Here is a 20,673-nt window from a genome sequence, read left to right as displayed (position 1 = left end):
AGCAAAGAGACTCTCTCAGGCTGTGTAGTGTCTGGAGTATCCATTCCCTCTTGCTCAGAAATGCATCCTTGAAATCCAAAGCTTTTCTATCTTCCACTAGGAACAGCCCTGCCTCGCCACCCAGCGCATGCTCTCAAGGGCACTACACCAGGGACTCTTGTGTCTGTAGTGGCTCAACTCTGCTCCTACTGGAAGTAAAGGGAGCTTTCCCAGTCCTTCCAGTGGAAACAAGGTTTGTCCAAGTGTTTACATGCAGTAGTGAAATGAGGCAGCTCTGGGACACAACCCTAAGCGACCAGAACCTGCACTCTAAACTGAGACAGAGCCCATAGTAATAGGAAGCACAAGGCAAGCTCTGCTATCCAGAGTGAAAAGATTATACATAAGAGATGAGCTTAAACAACAGGATGTGACAGAATGTGATTTCAGTCCAACCAACTCGCTGTCTCTCATTCTCAAGCTCTGATCAGTCGGTATCACAGAACTATAAAAGCCTTACCCGAGCACACTGCCAAATGCTCTTCTCTGGGTTACAAACACAGGAAAGAATGGGGGAGAAATGGCAACAGCAGAGACAAGCCTGGCAGATCCTCCAGGTGGGGCGAGATCCAGCACAGCAGGATCGGGTCCTCTTTAGAGTTTAGCCAGTGGCACGGATGGTAGATAAGCTATGGAAACTGTCCCATTGGATTTTAAAACACAAACACAGCAGAATGTCATCATAAAGAAGCAAAGTCTGTGTTAAAAAATTCTAAGGACACAGCATTTTCTCCAGTTCTGACACCTTTTTAATAGAAATCACTTGTTTAGGAAACAAATAGCACTTTTGTAGGTTTTTTCTTTTTTACAATGTTTCTTACCTTGATCTCATTTGAAGTAACACTAGGAAGACCTCAATAGCTTTTATTTTCCTTTTTAATTTAAAAAAGTTGTTTGTTTTTTTTTTTTCCCCCAGATACAAAGATTTTGCCCTTGCATAAAAAAACAGTGCCCAAAACGATGACACAAGGACTCACAAAGACTCACTGTATCTCACTGACACTATTACTTCTAATCTATACCATGCAAGGTCCCATCTACCTCTTTAATTAGACTGTCAGCCTGAAAAACAGCTTTTCTATTCCTTATTTAGTTCTTGTTACCAAAAGAAGAGAAAGGAAGTGAAAGAAAAGGACATTTCTCTGTTCAGTTCACACATCTGGGTCATGTGCTACTTTGTTCAGGATACCTTTGTTGTTTATAAATATAGAAAAGGGTTGGAATCTCATTTTCAAGTAATCGATGCACATTTTCTCTTGGGACACCTCCATCCAATGCTGACCCTGGATTCTGGCCCTCTTGTTTTCTCATTCCCAACATAGGCTTTCTGGATGAGTGTGAGGACCCAAACCAATTCTGCAAAGCATGTCTTGTTTAATGTGAAGAATTAGGATTAACCCAAAGCTGTTGGGACAGTAGATCCTCAGCCTGTGCATGTGCTGGTTACTCAGTGAAAAGTCCATCTCCTTTCCTTTTGTATATCTCCTGTCTAAACAATAGTAAATACTGCTTATTTGATAGAGTTGTCCCTTCTGGGCACTGGGATTTGATAATTTATAGTTCTGGTATTTTTTGGTTTAATAGTACTGAGAGTTTAGAAACAGGAAAAGCCCACAGGCTCTTTGGATTTGTTTTTGTTTTCCCCTAGCTAAACAAACTGTTCTGCAAATAAGGATTTGAAACCTGCTCTCCTCCCTCATCCCTGCTCCTCACCCCGAACAAAAATAAAACAAACCTATAGTGGCTGTGGAGGCTGCTGCAGGCACACACTGGTGTAAAATATAGAGAGAGTAAATATATTATTTCACTTGGCATGGTGCTGGCAAAGAACCCCCAGCTGGCACTATTCATGTAACATGATCCAAACTTTGCATGTACACACAGAATAAGAAGGATCAATTGGCAAACTCCGGTGCCGCCTGGCACAAGCATCTTCACGCTCTCTCTGGAACCAAAGAACTAAAGAATTCTGCACTTTCCAGAAGAAATCCAGTTTTGCTTTACTAGAGTTTTCGTTATTTTGCTCTTCCTCCTCGCCGCCACCTCCCTTGGCTCCTTCTTTAACTTCACTGTGTTATTTAGTCTCATCGCCCTTGTTACAGTTCACCATGCAGCTCTGGGAAGGAGAGGGGGCTAAGGTGGAGGTGGCAGCATTAGTATTGTTAGTGGAGTCCATGCCGTTGGAGATGGCTACTGAATTGACCTCAGAGTTTATGGGTTTTGAAAGGTCGATGCCTTGGATGAGGCGGATCAGCTGTTTTACCTTGTCCAAGGAGCTGTGCATCTCCTTTTGTTTTGCAAGGATGGTATTCTTCATTTCCATGCATTTCTGCAGTGAGACAGAAAAGCGGTAATAAGTTCAAGCTTACGAACAAAAGAAGGCAAAAGAAGGAATATGAGATTCAGAGATTTAAATCTTAAGCACGAAGAAAAGGCTGCAGCTACAATTCCACTTCCCCAGCCTAGAAGAAAAAGAATCTCAGGGCTGTGTTCACAAGAGAATTCATATTTGCAAGCTGGTCTCACCTGGTATGGCCCCCTTTCATCCCAAGGTGTTCTGCAAATGAACACAGACAGCTCCATCCTTTTGTGTTCCTTCTGAAGGGAAACTTCCAATTATATGTTCTTACTATTTTTTCTATTAGCATTGCGTTGCTGAAATTTCTTTAGCTCAGATCTGCAAACTCAGGCATCCTCTTGCAGCTGACTGCTGACAGCATGTGTGCATGCTGCTAATGGATACAGCCTTTGCTTTCACATACATTTTAGCAGGAACATCACTTCCTCCTCTCAATAAATAAAGGGGCACTTGAAAAGAAAAACAAGCCCTTCCTCACTTGAAAACCTTATTTTGTGGCCACTTCTTTCTTTCAGAAGGGGTACTAACCTAGCTAGCTCCTCAGGGAAGAGTCAGGGTACTATAAAAAAGTTCACAAATGATGTTTCAAGGGTGAAAAACTGCTTGCATCTTGATTTTAAAACTCTCAGAAAGGAGGAGATGGTGTCCGTAACATTCAGGTTCTTACATAAAGATTGCAACCTTCCTGCATTTTTTAAACCTCTTCATGCTGATCTCCAGACCCTGTTGGTTTCAGCTTTACTATTTTCACCCACAGCTCATGGCTTCATAAAACCACCACAAAATGTAGAGCTAATGTGTCTTTTTGGACAGTTCCAATGAAAGTATAAACAATAAATTGATCATACAAAATAAACCACTCTCCCTACCTACTGTTAATCCCTCGTGTTAAGGGCTTCCATCTGCCTGGGAACATCACTGAGGAACAGTGTTGGTGCTCTAGGGCTGCTCAGGTTATGCCTAGGCACTGCTAACCAGAAGGTGACAGTCTCCAGAACTTCTACCCAGCACCTCTCACCACTTTTTTGCTCACAACCATTTTATTTGTATCCTCAGCATTTACGTGTCTATGAACATGGGACACTTTTGTTCTAATAGGCAAAGACAGACAGACCAGAAAGCGCACCTGTATTTAAAAAGTCTGTATTCATGTATCCAGGCTTACAGATGCTGCCACATGAGAGATTGGAGTGAACGGCTCCAACTTTACACTGGCAACTCAAGAGCCTGATTTGCATATTAAGGTGAGAAGAGAGAGCAATTTTAGAGGTATGCTCCAACTACTGTGATAAACCAAGGTGGAAACTACAACTTCTGGTTCAAATATGACATTATCTAATTAATATTATGCAGAGGCATGTACAGTGTCCAGCTGCTGACTGCCAAGGAAACACGTCAAGAGCCTGAGTCAGTCATGAGGAAATGGTCACTTCTGTATTAGCAAGGTCTAGAAAGCACACCAAGACTGTAAATCTTATTACACACAGAGGCCCAACCATTGTTATTGAAGTAAGCCACTGGAGAATTTGACTTAATCTACTGCCCACAAATCATAGTGCTCTGGGTCGTGTTTGTCACCTGCTGGTATTTATAGGGCACTGTATGTACAATATATGGTCAGCATGGATCAGGTATAAGTGACTCAGTATAAGCGTATGTGTCTGTATTTCATTCCTGCTCCCTGAAGTCTTAAAAAGCAATGGAAAGTGCTCACTCAAACCCTCAGAAAATCCAGTGGAAGAAAGGTCTAGCACATGGAGTCACTCTACAGTTTTTCCTCTCCATTCTGGCACCAGAACTCAGGTGCAGAATTATTTGGGAGGGCAATACTCACCGTTATAGAATTGCTGAGCTGTTTGACCTTCTGCTCTAGTTGTTCTCTTTCCTGTTTTAAATCTGAACTCCATTTAAGTAGTTTCTGTTTTTCCTCTTCTTTTGCTGCAAAATGGAATATTAATCAGAGTATTTAAAATGTTCCTGTTACAATAGTGGGTAGAGGGTCTAAACTGCTTCATGTAAAGAGAGTAATTGTGTTTAAAGTCAATTCGGTAATTTGTGTATTGAATCACCCCCCAAATTCCACCTACATACACAAACATCGTTTGCTAAGAAGGCTTAACAAATATTTAGACTGCTATTTTCACTTTACTAGTGATTCACGTTCTTTCCCTTTAATTTCCTTTTGTAAAGAAAGCATCATTTTACCCCATTCCTGAAATAACATCTTCCATTATTAAACGTGAAAAGAAAGTGTTGTTCTCCATTTTCCTACCTGCTTTATATGCAATATATGAATGAACAATTGCTAAAGTTCCTGGCCATGGGATTGCTTCTTCCTTCTTTAGCATCTGAAAGAAAAGTGTTTAGAGGTTTAGCTGGTACCTCTAAGAAAGCAAAAAGGAGAAAGATGGAATGACTGAGGATTTTCTTTTATGGCTATCATTAGCCTCAGTCCCGTTGACATGAAGCTTCACAGACCCGTTCTGAGATTTAACAGAGGGAATTATTCACAACTGTATTGTGGCTGCCACAAAGCAGGCCTGTTTCTTACCAATGTCAGCATTTTCTCAAATTCCCTCCATAGCCACAGATAAAGTCTGCTAATGAAACTGAACAACTTAAAAGAGGGATGAAAAGATAATGTATCTGAACTCAAACTTGCCAGCAGACATAAACATTATCTCACGGTTCAGACGAATTGCTGATCTTAGGTGTTCTGGGACGAAAGTTTTCATGGTACAGAACAGTCTCCACACCATACATTCTAACATCACGCTTCCTGGCTAGTAAAACACGAAACCTTCCTAACTTCTCTTCTTATCAGAATCATCTTAATAGAGTTGTCAAACTCTCTGTAAGGGGAAGCATCATCCTAACAAGCTTTATATTGAGAGGAAGGACATGCATCTTTAATGACTGAATCAGAAGATAGAGGACTTGGTCACTTTACAGTGAAATTACTCAGATTTCCCCCACTAATTTTGTGGGAACCTATCACAGAAATATAAAGACGAGGGATAGATAAGGTGAGAGTAGGCAAGAGCAGGAGCAGGGAAGTGGTAACACTCCCTCCTCTCTTGTAACTACTGACCAAGTCACTTGAGTTTTGCATTTTCATGCTGCTGAACAGCAGGTCAGGCTGTTTTCTTACACTACCATCTGGCTAACTGAAGATCACGTGGCTGATGAAGCAATATGCTCTATTAGACAGAACACTAACAGCTTCAGGCTGCTGATTATCAGCAATCCTTTGCAGCTTCTGCAGCTCCACTTAAGGGCTGGGAATACAATAGTTTACTTCTTTGTCTTGTAATTTCAATGCAATTATAAACAGAAAGTTAAAATATAATCTGTTCACTTCAGCTGTGTACTTTCAGAGAGGGAGCTGGAAGGAAGAACCCCCAAACTGTTCACATATCCTCATTATACTGATGCCAGATGATATTATCAAAGACATCACCGAAGACAACCTCTCTGATGTTTGATTTATATGAGCAAACAGGAGCTTATATTTGCTCTATCTACAGAGGTAGGATACTGCAAATGTTTTATTTATTTGTCCAGAAGAATATACTAACAACTTTTGAAGAAACAATGAGCTTCAGATGAACAGCAAGAATTCTATGGGTCATAAAGAACCTTTCCCAAAAGCCTGCATGCTTTAGGCCAGAAAAAACACATGGGTAACATATAAAGACCCCACATCTGCGAGCAAGACCTAAGAGTTTTGTATTTGCAATGCATTCCAATAGAGGTAATTTGATGAAATTCACACAAGCCTTACAGATCAAACTGATTTGCTCAGTGTCAGCCTGCCCTGATCTAAGAAAGCCAAGGGATCTCTTTCTTTAACACCCCAAAGTCTTTAGAGTGCATTGTGTATAACTCTCCATTTGTCTGTCAAACAATACCTGGTCTTGACATTTGGGACAGATCCACATGCCCTTGGGAATGGTTTTCAGAGGTGGGTCCAGACAGTCCAGGTGGTAAACACGTGAACATGTGTCACACATCAGCAACTGCCCGCTTTTTCTGCAAACACTGCAGAAATCCTCATGGATATCGCCCTGTGAAATTGAGGGGAAGGGATAAGGGGGAGAGAAAGAGAGAGAAAGCAAAAAGTGAACTTTCACCTTTGACATCTACATCCCAGCTGAATGCAAAGTTTAGAGCACAAAGTGTTTCTAAGGGGATTCCAAATGGTCAAGCCCTTTCTAGGCTGTGGAACAGGAAAACCAGGCAGGATGTCAGAAATGCTGACATCTGTGCTCCCAAACACTCCCTCTGTCCTCCCAAGGCAAAATGCTACAGCAAACACTTATTACTATAGCTTCTCCAAACAGCTGCTACCCTGTAGCTTTTCTTCTTTAAGGCTCCCTCCTTACCCTGCCTTTTTTCTTTGCGTAAAGTGATGAGCTACCCACTTTCTTAACCCTTCTCATTTCTGGATGTAAGCCCAACTCCACTTCAGGAATGCTGATGAGGCTGTCTCTTGCCAGTAATAATATGTAAGAAACCCCAACTGAGTGACTTAAAGAACACTGTCAGATATTTAGGTCACCTTTAAAAAACTGGAAGGAAAAGGTGTGCTTGTAAATGAAAAAGAGCAGCATGAATTATGCTCTGAGACAATTCTTTTTACTTCACTTGGGTTACCTCAAGTCGCACCAAAAGAGGCGTGACCTGATATTTTCTCATTCTCTATATAGAGTGGTTTATTTCATCACTAAGCTGAGAGCCAGGATGAAGGAACACCAAGAGAGGTTTTCTAAAGGGGTTTTTGAAAGGAAGAACCAAAAACATTACTGGCAGTGTCTCCTAAAAAAAAATGGATTTTGTTACTACTGCATCACTATCAGAAAGAGTTTTTTTTATACAGCCATTAACTTCCCAGAAAGGCAAGTCTGCTTTTTGTCACTTTTTCTTCTCTCTCTCCCTGTTACTCCCACCTCATGCTTGGATCAGTGGTGGTGTTTCTGTTTGCTTTTTGGATATTGGAACACAGAGGCAAGAAAGAAAGAGCTCAGCATCCACAGAGAAGGAGAGGGGCATCTCAGCCCTCTCCTCTCCCTGCCTGTGGGCTGTCCTGGCAACCTGACATATTCAAAGCCCCACCTGCTCACTGACTTTGGTTGAAGTTTCACACACACACTGGATCTGCAAGATCATGATCTTAACACGTGTGAATCAAACTGTGTGCATATAGAACCACACAACCACAGAATGGTTTGGGTTGGAAAGGACCTTAAATCTCATCCAGTTCCAACCCCCTGCCATGGGCAGGGACACCTTCCACTAGAGCAGGTTGCTCCAAGCCCCATCCAACCTGGCCTTGAACACAGCCAGGGATGGGGCAGCCACAGCTTCTATACTCCCCCTGTACGAAATATCAACGTGTGCAAGGTTGCATTTTGCCCTGTATAATCTTTCCATGTATGTGAGTAAGTTTTATCAATTTGGAGGGATAGCAGATTTGGCTGTGCACTTATACATTAAGATGCCAGGAAAGAAAAATTACACTAATCTCTACTATGGATAAAATATTAAACATATTAGAAGAATGACACACAAGCAATCTGCTCAGGTTTCTACTTCCCAGCTCTATTGCTGATGAGGCCTTTCTTCAAAGGGAAGGCTATTCTTCTCTTAATTCCCAAGGTTAGCACTGATGTCATGTTTTGTAGAGGATTAATCTTCAGTGAATTTTCAGTGCCATGTTTTGGTTCCCTAACTCCCAGGGATCATTTGAGAGCTGGGTTATGGTGTTACTTCATCCTCTAACACCATAGAGTTCCTCATTGTTAAATGAAGAATTAAGTAAGTGACACTTCGTGCCTCTTCTAAAGTGATGTGTTTAACCAGGCTGGGAAGATCTACTTTTCCTCTATCATGCATTCTGTGAGTATAAGGAAAAGGTGGCAGCAGGAGATGATGTATAAGCTAAAACAAAATCCTCTGCAACCTAAGGATTAAAATGAAATGGAACCAAAACTAAGAGGAAAATTCTCACATTTTAGTAGAAAATCCTTGTTCTAGAGAACGAGATGTGTTAAGGTGGTTTGCTTGCACAGACAACACAATGGCATTTGATGAGTGGCTCAGCTGCAAAACTATTGGTGTGTTGAAAACCAAACCTGTTTTGTCTAATACCCTGCAGAAGAGACTGACACAAGTGACACCTGAAGTTGCTTCTTGAGCAAATACATTCACAAATTTAGACCTGGAACCTTCTAAATTCAACTGAACGCTGCAAAACGTGAAGTGACACAGCTGGTCAGCATGCAGTGTGGCTGAACATGCTGAGATGACCACACACAGTCACAAAATCCACAGTCCTATTGGTAATGCAAAACTGAGGGCATTTCCTCAGAATTAATAACTGGCCTCACTTAAAATCCCAGCCACTGTTTTGATACCGAAGAAATGTCCCTGGTTTATAGGCAGTTAATAAATATATACATAGAGGGGAGTTGGATTTGATGTCATGACATGCACCCCACTAATCCCCATGGCAGGGAGGTTGGAACTGGATGATCTTTAGGTCCTTTCCATCCCTAAATATTCTACAATTCTATGAATCTCAGGTTCTGGACCAGCTCTGTGAAGGCTACAGGCAGGCAGCCAACCTAGGCTAGAGCAGAGCTCACTGAAGCTGCTCTATCACATGCCACAGGCTGAAGAGGCTGAAGAGTAATTTCAGAACAGAAGCTGCAAAAGGTGATTTAACGTCACGTTTTGCTCTACTTCCTCTGCACCAACAGACCAGGAAAATAAATGAAAGCTTTTTGGACGGCTAACAGTTTACTTCACTTTTATAAATGTCTAAAGCAGCAGGGCCTGGCTTTAGGCAGTAGAACTGAGTAATACAGTATCAAATCAGAAGTCTATGTAGTTTTTGTGCTTGAATATGTAATATCTATACTTATAGAATCATAGAATAATTAGGGTTGGAAAGGACCTTAAGATCATCCAGTTCCAACCCCCCTGCCATGGGCAGGGACACCTCACACTAAACCATGTCACCCAAGGCTCTGTCCAACCTGACCTTGAACACTGCCAGGGATGGAGCATACTTGTATGTAAATTTCACTGGAACAACATGGGAAAACTAAATATTCTGCAACAGGAATTGTTCATGACCATATAATTAGAGATGATCACAGTGTATGATATAAATGAATTATGCGCAGCAATAATAATTCTGGCATTTCCTAACTCTGCAATAATGACTTTACAATGTGAATGTTCTCCAATGTTCCTCTCAATTAAAACATTGTTTTGATAGAAAAAGTTTACTAATAAAAAGGCATTCACTGGAATAGAGAACTTTGCTACTATTGTGTCAGGGACAATCACACATAACCAAGTGGTTCACAGGAAACTGCCAGATGGAGAAAAGAAAGAAAAAGAGCCATGTATGTGTGTGTGAAGAGAAGTCCTGGTCATTACTTCCCAGGTTTTATTCCCACTTTCTACCCCTCCATCCTTATCACCAACCCAATCTCAAGTTCCTGTTTCATTCTCCCTTCACAATTCAGCCCTGTCATTCAGAGAATGACAATTCAGGAGACAGGCAAGAAGGCTGCACTGAGCCATGGTGCCAAGTGCTTGGCCTGAGTTGTAATTTTCATAGGCTGCTAAAGACAAAGATTACTCAAGAGCTAGACATCAAATGTCCATTCAAAAGCCTCTATGAATTAGATCTTCTCAGCAAATTAATGCAGAAATACTTTAAAGATGGCCAAACCACAGTTTTCTTCTATATCTGAGGAACTGCTCAACTGTTTTAACTGAGACTTCTGAAATAGCCAACTTAGACATGCACTTGTCATGTTTTCATTTTAAGTCTCCAAAAGCTGGAGGCTGTAACTACAGAAATTGTCTGTCCCGTCTAAAATAAATAGATCTTTCTATATTCACATCATTTGCTAACAGTGTACAGGCTCTTCAACACGACATGGCCTCACCACTGATAGAAACAATCCTGCCATCTCTATATGCCCAGACACCCATTTCTGCCCCTGCATGAGGCTGGCACAAGAACCTGTGCGTCTATAAAATTAACTGTATTAGGGCATGATCTTGGCTAAGACTAAAGACTTTTAGCTACGCCAGTTCCCTTATGCAGATTACAATGTGGCCTCAGATAGATCTGTGCTGGAACACAGAAGACACTTAAGGGGTAAGAAAAGACTGCTGGTGACAGTAAGGACAGCTCTTCTCAGTGACAGCACCAGTCATAAACTGTGGCATGAGCATTTCAGTGTATTCTGTATTCTATATCTAATTAAGCTGCAAGATCATTAAATGCCAAGACCCAATTCTGCCTTTTGTCTTCACCTCCAGCACAACTCATACTGTTGGTGTTTAAACATACAGCCCTTTCCCAGCATTATATAGCACTTTTCCAGCCAAGGATGCTAAAGGTTTTTACAAGTACTGCTAAGTTCTCAAAACATAGATGGGAAAAGGAGGAACCATGCCAAACGTGTAAGTGGGGGAAGCCAAATCACAAAACAGGGATGTGACTGCACAAGCTTGCACAGCAACTCTATGACAGCATATTAACAGAAAACTACCTTCTAGCTCATAATGGCAATGGGAAAACACTTCTCTCTTTATGATAAGTAAAAATTGGAATATGTAATGACAGAAGATCTCATATTTACTCCCTTTCCAATATTTTTGCTCTTTCTGCAGCTTCAAATTTTAATAATCTATTTTTAATTAAAAAAAACACCACAATGAGCACTTTGAACTATATTTTCTACTTTTACATGTATTTTATATGGAATTCAATCTCAAATATTTCTGAAAAGTCTACCAAACTAGGCCAACTGCTAGAAGATATGCACTGAATGTGACTTTGGGATAAAACTCTTTCTAAAAGTTAGGCCCACAAAAATGGTAGTGCTGTTGCATCTTCCTAAACTACATGACTTGTCTGTAAACATGTTAGAGATTTATACATGATTCTAAAGGGGAAAGAGTGCTACTGTGCTATATTAGAATATCCTCAGGTAAGAGGGAATGTTAATTACCTGCTACTTAATCTTCCATTGTCTCCTTTAAAAGACTTCTACTGTCATTAATTAATGACTATTACAGCAAACCAGAGCCCAGGCCTAAGTACTATCCAAATTCAGAGAATTCAGGGCATTCAGAACTAGATTTGAATGCTACAGAAAATCACTACCCTTGATGTAGCTTGCTGCTATCAAGCACTGCAGAAAACAGGGCAACACCTCATTATAGTGTTTCGACTGTTTGTACACAGTGGGAAAAGACTCCCAAGTCAGAGATGGAAAAGACCCCCACCACATCATCCAGTCCTTCTCTTGGGGCCTATATAACAAATGTGCTCTCCAGCATGTCTGCTAGCTGTTTGTACTGCTTACTCTCATCCCCAGAGCTGGAGCTCCCGCACCTTCTCCCTGAGGGGCTGTTCCACAGTCCCATTCATTTGACTGTCAGGAAAGGGTTTTTACAGTCAAGTGCTACTCTGCTTTCAAAAATGACTATATAAAAGAGAACCTTTTAATTTCACATACATATTCCCTGGGTATCAGAATTGCATCTATTTATTTCAGTGACTCAGATACACTTGTACAATTTCTATTCCTGTTACCTCTGCAGAACAAATACAGCTCAAAAGAAGCTGGCTTTTATTCCCTATTGCATGTGGTCAGCAAAGCTGGTGTCTCAGTCTGTGTATTTACAGTGGCGCAAGTGCATAGATAAAAACAGAGTAGCCCACCTCTTTCTTAAAGCCCATTTCAAATGGTTTGGCCTCAATTATATGGAATAATATGTTTAAAAAAGGGGAGGGGGGGATACGACTCTGACTCAGACTGCAGAAGGAGTCTGGAGCACTGGTATGAATAAATACACAATCACCATTTTATTTTTAAACTGTGCCCACAAGCACTTTACTGGAAGTACACAACTCCAGAGGATCTGTGTGCAATGAATCCTTTCACCCATACTAAGTCACGATCCACTTTCAGACAAACCGTAGTGTCTGTCCCTCCTTTATGTCATTTTGGACCTACACAGTGACTCAGTCCAATTCCTCCCACACTACTTTATCTTCTACAGTTTATGGCCTTTAATCTTTTTCATCACATTTTTGCAAGAAACAGAAACAATGAAATAACCAGACAGTTCTCAGAGACTTCAAAAATGTTGTGCTTTGAGTAGCAAATCTTATCTTTGAATTAACTTAAGGACACTCACTTCCTTATGAATTGCAATGATATGACCAGATTGCACTCCAGACACATTTTGCGATCTGACCACAGGGGTGATGTATTTAGCTACACCAGCACACCAGAACTGCCAAACCAGTGCTGCTCCTGGCTGTTGTGCATGACTCAAGCAGTTTTCCTCCTTCTCTCATTACAGAAACATCACAACTTTTGTTATGAGGGTCTGTAAGCAATACTTTTCATTTTCCCCTTCCCCCTTTTTCATGGATGACAGATTCAATTCAGTTTGACAAGATCTCACACAGTGCACAGTGCACAAAGGAAATGAACTCATCTAGCATGCCTGGTGTCTCCCAGTGTTTCAATCCACTGGAGGATTATAAATACAGGACAAGAACATAGGTGTAGAAGGGGAAGGTGTTAAAAGAATGCTGGACTGTTTCACTATGCTGAATCAGGACAAATGCTGAGCGAGCCCAAAGAAACAAAATCTGTGACCATTTTCCCTGTGGCTGTTTCTACTTTGTAAAAGTAACCCCCTTCCCAAGAGTTACTTACGTCTGTGGAGCTGGGGCTAGGCAGGGACACAGGCTGAACAGCTGCGGGAAAGGTAAATGTGGTCTCGGTCTTTTCATTTTCGGGGGAGTCAGGATAACTGGACAGAGGGGACGTGGGGGTCAAAGCCCCAAACCCCAGCACCGTGTTGTATTTAGGTGGACGACCTACACATTAACAACAGGGAACACACAAAAAAAGAAAAAAAAAAAAGGAAAAAAAAGAAAGGAAAAATGATCTTACATACCTTTGGCCAGTGGTCCTCATTGGCTAGCGTGAAAAAGGAAATGATGTAGCACAGAGAGGAAGTTAATATAAAGGTTACAAGTGGAAGGACAGAAGCAAAGATTTAAACATTTCTTTTTTAGAAATCTTTTAAGTAGATTTTGCAAGGAAAGAACACTTAAAAGATGTATTTCAGAAGGAAACAGAAATAAGCTCTGTAGAGGGTCAAAGAATCACTGCCACGAAAGCAGCATGGGGACACTTGCCACTCTTAGAAATGAGGCTATTCAGTTTTCAGGGGAAACATGTTGGCATCAAAGCTAGAGAGAAGCTACAATACCTACTACTAAATCCCTTCTACTGTTATCCCACACTTCCCTATCTTTCTAGTGCCAGCATAAATCTACACAAAGGTTAAGTCCTTTATCAGAGGCCAGCACTCATCAACCCTCTCCTTTTTTTAAAGCCACTCACCCACAGATCAGCACTTTCTACCCTACTGCATGTTTTCTTAAATTAGTCTCCTGTTGTTTGACCCGTAACTACCACCAGCTGTAACCTACCACTGGTCTTCCACTGCAACCCCCCCCCCCCAAATTATCTCTCTTTCTCAGACTTTCTCAATCCAAGTATGTTTGATCATGCACAACTCCTATACAGTCCTTTAGACCAGCAGAAGTTCAAAATGTGTTTATAAGCACTTTCATAAAACTATGTCTGCAACGCAGTATAGCAGAAAACCCCAGTACGTAACCATCAATTCTGCCTCCCTTCTCCAGGGTAATTTATGGATATGTACACATAAAGGAGTTAGAATCTAGGAATAATTCCCCAGACTGATGTTTACAGATTGTCAGTCTATACCTATTAACATGCTAGACCTTGCATTTAAGGTCTGGATATATTCCAGAACTAAGTATGTCCTTGGAAATGGATTTCTGATAGTGATGCCCATGGCTGAAATTTCTGACATGCTCAGCACCACCTAGAATTAAACTAAAGCTCTCAAGGGCACATGCTTGCATAAACTTTTCACCTCATACACTGCTATCCCAAATCACAAAACAAATGTATACACCCAAATCTTCTGTCAACTGAAAATGTGTGCTACTAATTTGGTGCTGATGCTAGGTACAGGCTCACAACAGGGTGTGAGGAAAAAAAGAAAGTATAATAGCAGTCAGTATGCAAAAACAGGCTAAGAGAGCATCGAGTACAAAAGCATGCAATTGTTTTCATTGATATAGTAATTGTTCACAATGATTTATAAAACAGAATTAAGAAATCATCACTAGAAGAAGGAACATTTACTTATCCACAGAGTAAATGCAAACCTCTCTCTCTCACATCTACCTCACATCATTTTAAAAACCACATTTAATGTTATTAGAGGATGGCAGTAGAGACTGATGTCCTTTATTTAAAAACAGCAGAGCTGCAGAAGTGTCAGATTTGCCACATCGCCCGCTGGACTGAAGAGGTGCATCGAGCAGGGCGTATGTCAAATGAATATTTGACCTTGCAGCCAAAACCCAAAGATAATGGAAGTGGTCAGTGTCAGGTAGGGCTGTGGGGTTTTTAATCTGATTGATTACTTTTTTTAGGCAGCAAATTCATGAGCAGAGAAGGTATCGCGAGTCTTTCAGGAGTGCAGAAAATCATCCATACCAGGGAAAGACTGTCATATATGTGGGGTTGATGCCATACACAAAATATGGTACGTTCTCTCCTCTGCTGTTCTGACTCATCTCTTTGACCATAACCTAAGTCCTATTTCATATGTTCTACAGAAGGATTTCTACTGAATAATAGTGCACACCTATATGAAAGATCATCTCTCATTTTAGGACAAGTGGCACTCTGGTTGCAGAAAAGTGCTCAGTATAAGCACAACAGCCTTTCCTGATCAAGATACATTCTTTTGAAGGACCCATCTCTACTCCCAGTAGAGAACAAGGCTTTTGTCACACTAAGTTTCCTCTCCACAGACATTTTTTCCATAACCACCTTCTTCTTGACAGTAACAATACAATCTAGTTATTAACAAGAGGATCTTGACAGCAGCTTTATACCACTAAATGATGTTCAAACATCTTACCTTTCACTCTGCTCTATTGTTTTGGTGTTTTGGGTTGGTTTTTTTGAGAGAGAGAAACTGAAATGAAACCTTGAGCTGCCTAAGAAAACCAGCTATGCTAATCCCTAGAAGCCATGATCTTTGTCTACCAAAAAAGTACTAGAGGGTCCTTCTTTGTTTTGCTCTTCAAATCAACAAGAGCACTGCAAATGTAAGATGGAAGAAGAGGCATACAACAGAGAGACAGGTCTAAGTATAACTCACCTCTTTTACGTGTCCCAGGATGCATTGTGCTGTTCAGGTACGTGACTGCACTCTTCTTGCGCTGCAGGGAAGAATATGGCAATTTATGTTGGCTACCATTTTTAGGCAACAACTCTATGCAACAGTTGAGGAACACAACAGTAGTACTAGGTGAGATTACTGGCTGTTCTGTTTTCTGAAGCACAGCTTCAGAAAGGCTATCTTTTTTACACTGCTTCTGACATCTGGATTGCTTCAGGCTTATACACAAGCTGACCTAACGGTAAGAGTAATACACACTACCATTTAGCAGTAGCTTTACATAGGAGAAGGCAGTAAAGAATATCCCAATGTATTTACTATTGTAAAATCTGAAGGTTATATCATTGCAAAGGCCTTCTGAATTACAAATGATACTTATATATTGCCTGTCTAGTTAGAACTGAGATAGCTTAGGAGGTAGTGCCCTGGTTTCGGCTGGGACAGAGTTAATTTTCTTCCCAGCAACTTGGCAAAAAGACACACAAACTCAGAATGAAAATATCAGCTTCCCCCAGCAAAAAATTAATACCTCAGGCTCAAAGACTGCTCCACTGTACACTGGATTTGCTGTTGTTCTTCTTTTCCTCTCTTGTCGCTTACTTTGGATTTCTTGTAAAACAAAGCATTCAGGTTAGAAAACAATGGGTCTCTGAAATTATATGAAGTCCTTAGAGTTCAGTTTGCATGTGAGGAGAGCTGTGAAGGTTTCTACAGAACACATGCTCAATGTAGGTAACTTTGGTTTACTTCTAATTTCTAAAGGTTTGAAAACTAAGAGTTTATCAGGAATACAAATACAGTGCTCAACAAACCAATGATATAATTGCCATCTTCTTGCCAAATACTCCATGACTAAGACATTTTAAACTCATGGTCAGTGTAAGTGTGATTTAAAATCAAAAGCCTCTGGCAACACTGTTGAATCTTAAGAATAAATGCAGTACAGAAACATGCAAGCCATTGAAACGTTAGGCTGTACTTCACTGTATAGGATTAAGGAGTTCAAATTCTAAACCAAATTATAATCTATTAACTCATTCAATACAGATTTACAGTCCCATGAAATCGTCCCTGGGGTAACCTTGCAGCTGCAGGGGTTTCCCAGAAAGCAATGGGATTGTCACAAATCTCTTTCCTTCCACTGGAGGATACACCACTTTCTTTACAACCACTGATCTCCACTGCAGAAGTAACTGCTTTGTTCCAATGTAATAAGAGGAATAAAAAGGTACGCCCAACAAACTAAGTTAGGCTCAGACTACAGACATCCGGAATATGCTATATATATTGCAGTTAATCCAATTCAGAATGACCAGGAAACAGGGAGCTTAAGAACCAACTTAAGATATTTTCCCTACCTTCCAGATGGTCATGAGTAACTAGTCCCAGAGACACCATGAAGGCAAGTTTCTGTGAGGGGGTAGAGAAAAAGATCATGACAAGTCCAGCCATTAGGGTAAGCTGTATCACTTAGTCCCTCTAAATTCAGTTGACAGGTATCTAAACGGCAATAATGTAATTAGGAATACTTTGTTTCTATACATTACTGTTTATTCAGACGTCAAACTGCTTTACAAAGGATAGACAATAGTCATATTTTCTAGATGGGAACCTAGGCTGAGATACAGGGAAATGCCAACAGGTCATGATCAACAAGTTGGCAGAGCTGGGAACAAGAACGCTGGTCCTTTACTTAATGCTCACACAGTAGTCTGCTTGAATCCATCTACAAACCGGAATGTAGCAGAGCACTTAGCTTTAATGCATTCCAAAGTTTTGCATGCTGGAAAGGCTTTAAGAAATAGCCATTCTGGCCACTCTTTCCCCACAAAACCAACCGGACCTAAACTAGAATAAAACCCAGGCAGAACGTGAACATACATGACTCTTTCCATCTTGCTCACCAAAACAGAAGCATCTTATAAAGCAAAATAAAGACATTTCTGCAGCATTAAAAATAACTCCAGAAGTCTAAAATCTCAAGGAATGTAAATCAACACTGTAAACTACGCCTCCTGGTTGAAGGAAGTACAGAAGCCGGATGCACTCCAAGACCGAAAAATGCAACACATTACATGTATTTAGATTTCTTATTCTGTAGCCTTATCAATTACTGCTGTCCAACAGGAATGTATGGAATGTTAAAGTTAAGGAGTCTTGAGGGAACAGAGGGGGAAAAATGTTCTCTGAAGGACAGAGTGTTTCCTTTATAAAAGAAAGCTCTGGGTGTGTTCTGATACCTGTGGATTTTCTTCTCGTTTTGGCTTCGGTGCAGCAGGTGGAGTAACTGTACGACTTTCTGTTTGCTTCTCTTCTGCTTCCACATGTGGTTTAATAGTCTGAAAAGAAAGTGTTTCGTTCAGTGATAAGCATGACTACTGTGACTAATAAAGAAAAACAAATACTTTGGCAGATAGAGGAGAAAACCAGTTTAAAGGCAGTGGTGTACTAACAAAGACTCAACTGAAGAATCTGACATGAGAGGAATGTTAAATAAGGTGTTTTCTTTTAACACAGGATAAAACACCCTTCTCTAAACTCATGCAGCCACGCAAGCAATAGAAGTAATCTTAAGAGTTAACTCCATTACTATACAGTATGGGAAATCTTATCAAACACTTCAAGAGAAATCATCCCATGGAAGACCCCGAGGTAGAAACCATTCTGCATGGCACAAGCATTTTCTAGTTCTCACTCCTCAGTCTTCATATTTCAGAGTTATGAATGGCTCCAAACCTTGCTGACTCCTACGATCTCAGATGTTTCTGAAGCTTTTTTCTTTTCTGAAGTCTGCAATGGTATCACCAACCCTGCATGACAATCAACCCGCAGCCCACGGCACAGCTGCTGAGGCTGCAAGCTGAGTGAGGTAAGCTACAAACTCTTCTCCTTGATGATAAGGAGAGAATATATAGCAAAACTGATGTATTATTAAGCCACCACCGTTTGTCTCTATGTTTTTCAACAGTTGAATTGCCAGTAATTATTTGAAGAGCAAATGAATATTGCTGACATCAAAAGGAATAGGCATCAAAAGTACAGTATTGCAGAAGTACAACTTTAGATCACACAAAAAGGGCATACATTGCTGAGTGACTTGTGGAACAGCCTCGGGGTATGCAAGAACCTACTCAGGAGAATTCATAACCAGAACTGAGCACAAGCATTTCTTTCATGCCTATGCTTATCACAGTCTCCATAGGTGACTTCAAAAGCAGAAGGTAACTTCAAGGCACGTTAGTCTATGAAGAAGTTATAATTGAAATATACACTATTATTATTTATCTAAATTACACAAATATTATATGTTATAATGCGTTATATAGTACACAGTATTATAGTATTACTAACAGGCCAGGTTGGATGGCGCTTGTGGAAGTCTAGTGGAAGATTTCCCTGTCCATGGGAGTGGTTGGAACCGGATAAGCTTTAAGGTCCCTTCTAACACAAACCAATCTATGATTCATTCTATGATTCTATGATATTATATATGAAAGAGTTAAAAGTGATACAGAAGACTGCTTTACTTGAACTGAATAGCGAGGACTGTCAGTTGCAATCCACACTAGCTTAAGTAATGTCTTATTTTATAACAGTCTTTCCTGCAGAGAGACTTTAAAACTAAACATCTAGAATTCTGTATTTCTAAGGGTCTCCTTTCCACTCAGTCAGTACAATTTAGTCACAGGGAACTATCAGTCTTCAGAAGCTGAGTGAGGCTATTTTGCCTCCAATCACAAGACTACAAGATCAAGGAAGAAGTTACTACATTATTGCATTAAATACCCCTACAGTTCTGTGTAATTTTTGCCTTTCATGGAGCCACCCTTTGATAAAACAGAAACACAGATAATATTGTTCCAGTGTTTCCTAAAAGCTTGATATGAACATGGTGTTCAGTTTGCACTTGGTCTCCAAGATACCAGTACAGCCCTGCAATGTAGCTTGCTTATCAACTACCAAAGTTAAGACAGTAGGGGGAGCATAAAAATACTGAAGCATGAGAAAAAGATTCCAATGGCCCATATTAAAGAACATGGTAACTTCTACCCCAAGAACTGCAAGTCATTCCATAATTTGCACTGTTGTTAGAACATGAATATCTCCACTACATGGTTGTCAATCCTCTCCAAACCAGCACAGTAAAGCAATAAAGCAAAAGGTATGTTTCATTAGCACTTGCTTTCTGATCAGTACCTGTTTTTCAACGTTTGGTTTGCTGATCTGTACAGTCTGAGGTCCAGCAAGCCTGGTACCCGGTGCTGCTATCACGATGCTGGTGAGCTGTGCCATAGGGAAGGTTTTGGCTATGGTTGCTGTCTGCCCGTTAACTACACGTACAGGATGTATTGAGTTCTGAGAGTTGGGTAAAGAGGTGGGTGTGAACTTGGTTGTCAGCATCACAGGCCTCTGAATAAGCTGGGGAGCTGCAAGCATTGGAGGAGGTGCTGGGGCAATAGGAATGTTATTCTGGGCAACTGGTTTAGGTCGAACCTACAAAAGAAGAGATTAAAAAGAGAGATTTTAATATATCATTATTTCAGGTTAACTTTTTTACTAATTCTTTTAATTCAGCCTCCATTTTGTAGAATGTTGCTTTATTTTTTTACAGGATGTAATTTTTAGCATACTGTCCTAAGGATGTTATGAGAAAGAAAAGCCACATTTTCAAACCTACTTGCATAAACCCATCTGCATACGGAGTCACTGTCCCTGAAATGGTATCTGGATGCATAGACACTTTTATTGCATGTTCACTGCTCTGTGCCATATCTATACCTAAATCTACATATTGGTTCTGCAAGCCAAAACATTCATGTCATATTTACAGGCAAAACTGAGGCTTTCCTGTTCGAAGTGTGTCTCAGGGCTTTCTACTTAGCCTCCAAGAAATCATGAACAGTTGATTGTGCCCTGAAAGAAAC

The 20,673-nt window shown here is 40.5% G+C and overlaps 1 protein-coding gene across 11 annotated transcripts in view; it reads right to left on the bottom strand.

Annotated features, from left to right (window-relative positions):
* Positions 1 to 765: 765 nt before the first annotated feature.
* The window catches only part of PHF21A (PHD finger protein 21A), a 132,934-nt gene continuing 113,026 nt past the window's right edge, over positions 766 to 20,673 (bottom strand). For all 11 annotated transcript variants that reach the window (XM_065683699.1, XM_065683705.1, XM_065683708.1 and 8 more), the window contains 10 exons: positions 19,946 to 20,242; positions 17,989 to 18,087; positions 17,107 to 17,158; positions 16,278 to 16,357; positions 15,728 to 15,788; positions 13,165 to 13,328; positions 6,310 to 6,465; positions 4,671 to 4,746; positions 4,233 to 4,336; positions 766 to 2,368 (listed from right to left, as the gene is read on the bottom strand). In XM_065683699.1, coding sequence (XP_065539771.1) covers positions 2,114 to 2,368; positions 4,233 to 4,336; positions 4,671 to 4,746; positions 6,310 to 6,465; positions 13,165 to 13,328; positions 15,728 to 15,788; positions 16,278 to 16,357; positions 17,107 to 17,158; positions 17,989 to 18,087; positions 19,946 to 20,242 — 1,344 coding nt within the window. In that variant the 3' untranslated portion in view covers positions 766 to 2,113. The remainder of the gene's footprint in view (positions 2,369 to 4,232; positions 4,337 to 4,670; positions 4,747 to 6,309; positions 6,466 to 13,164; positions 13,329 to 15,727; positions 15,789 to 16,277; positions 16,358 to 17,106; positions 17,159 to 17,988; positions 18,088 to 19,945; positions 20,243 to 20,673) is intronic.

The sequence above is a fragment of the Lathamus discolor genome, chromosome 6 (genome assembly GCF_037157495.1).
Source record: "Lathamus discolor isolate bLatDis1 chromosome 6, bLatDis1.hap1, whole genome shotgun sequence".
NCBI classification, from domain to species: domain Eukaryota; kingdom Metazoa; phylum Chordata; class Aves; order Psittaciformes; family Psittacidae; genus Lathamus; species Lathamus discolor.
This window is presented reverse-complemented; position numbering and strand designations above follow the sequence as displayed.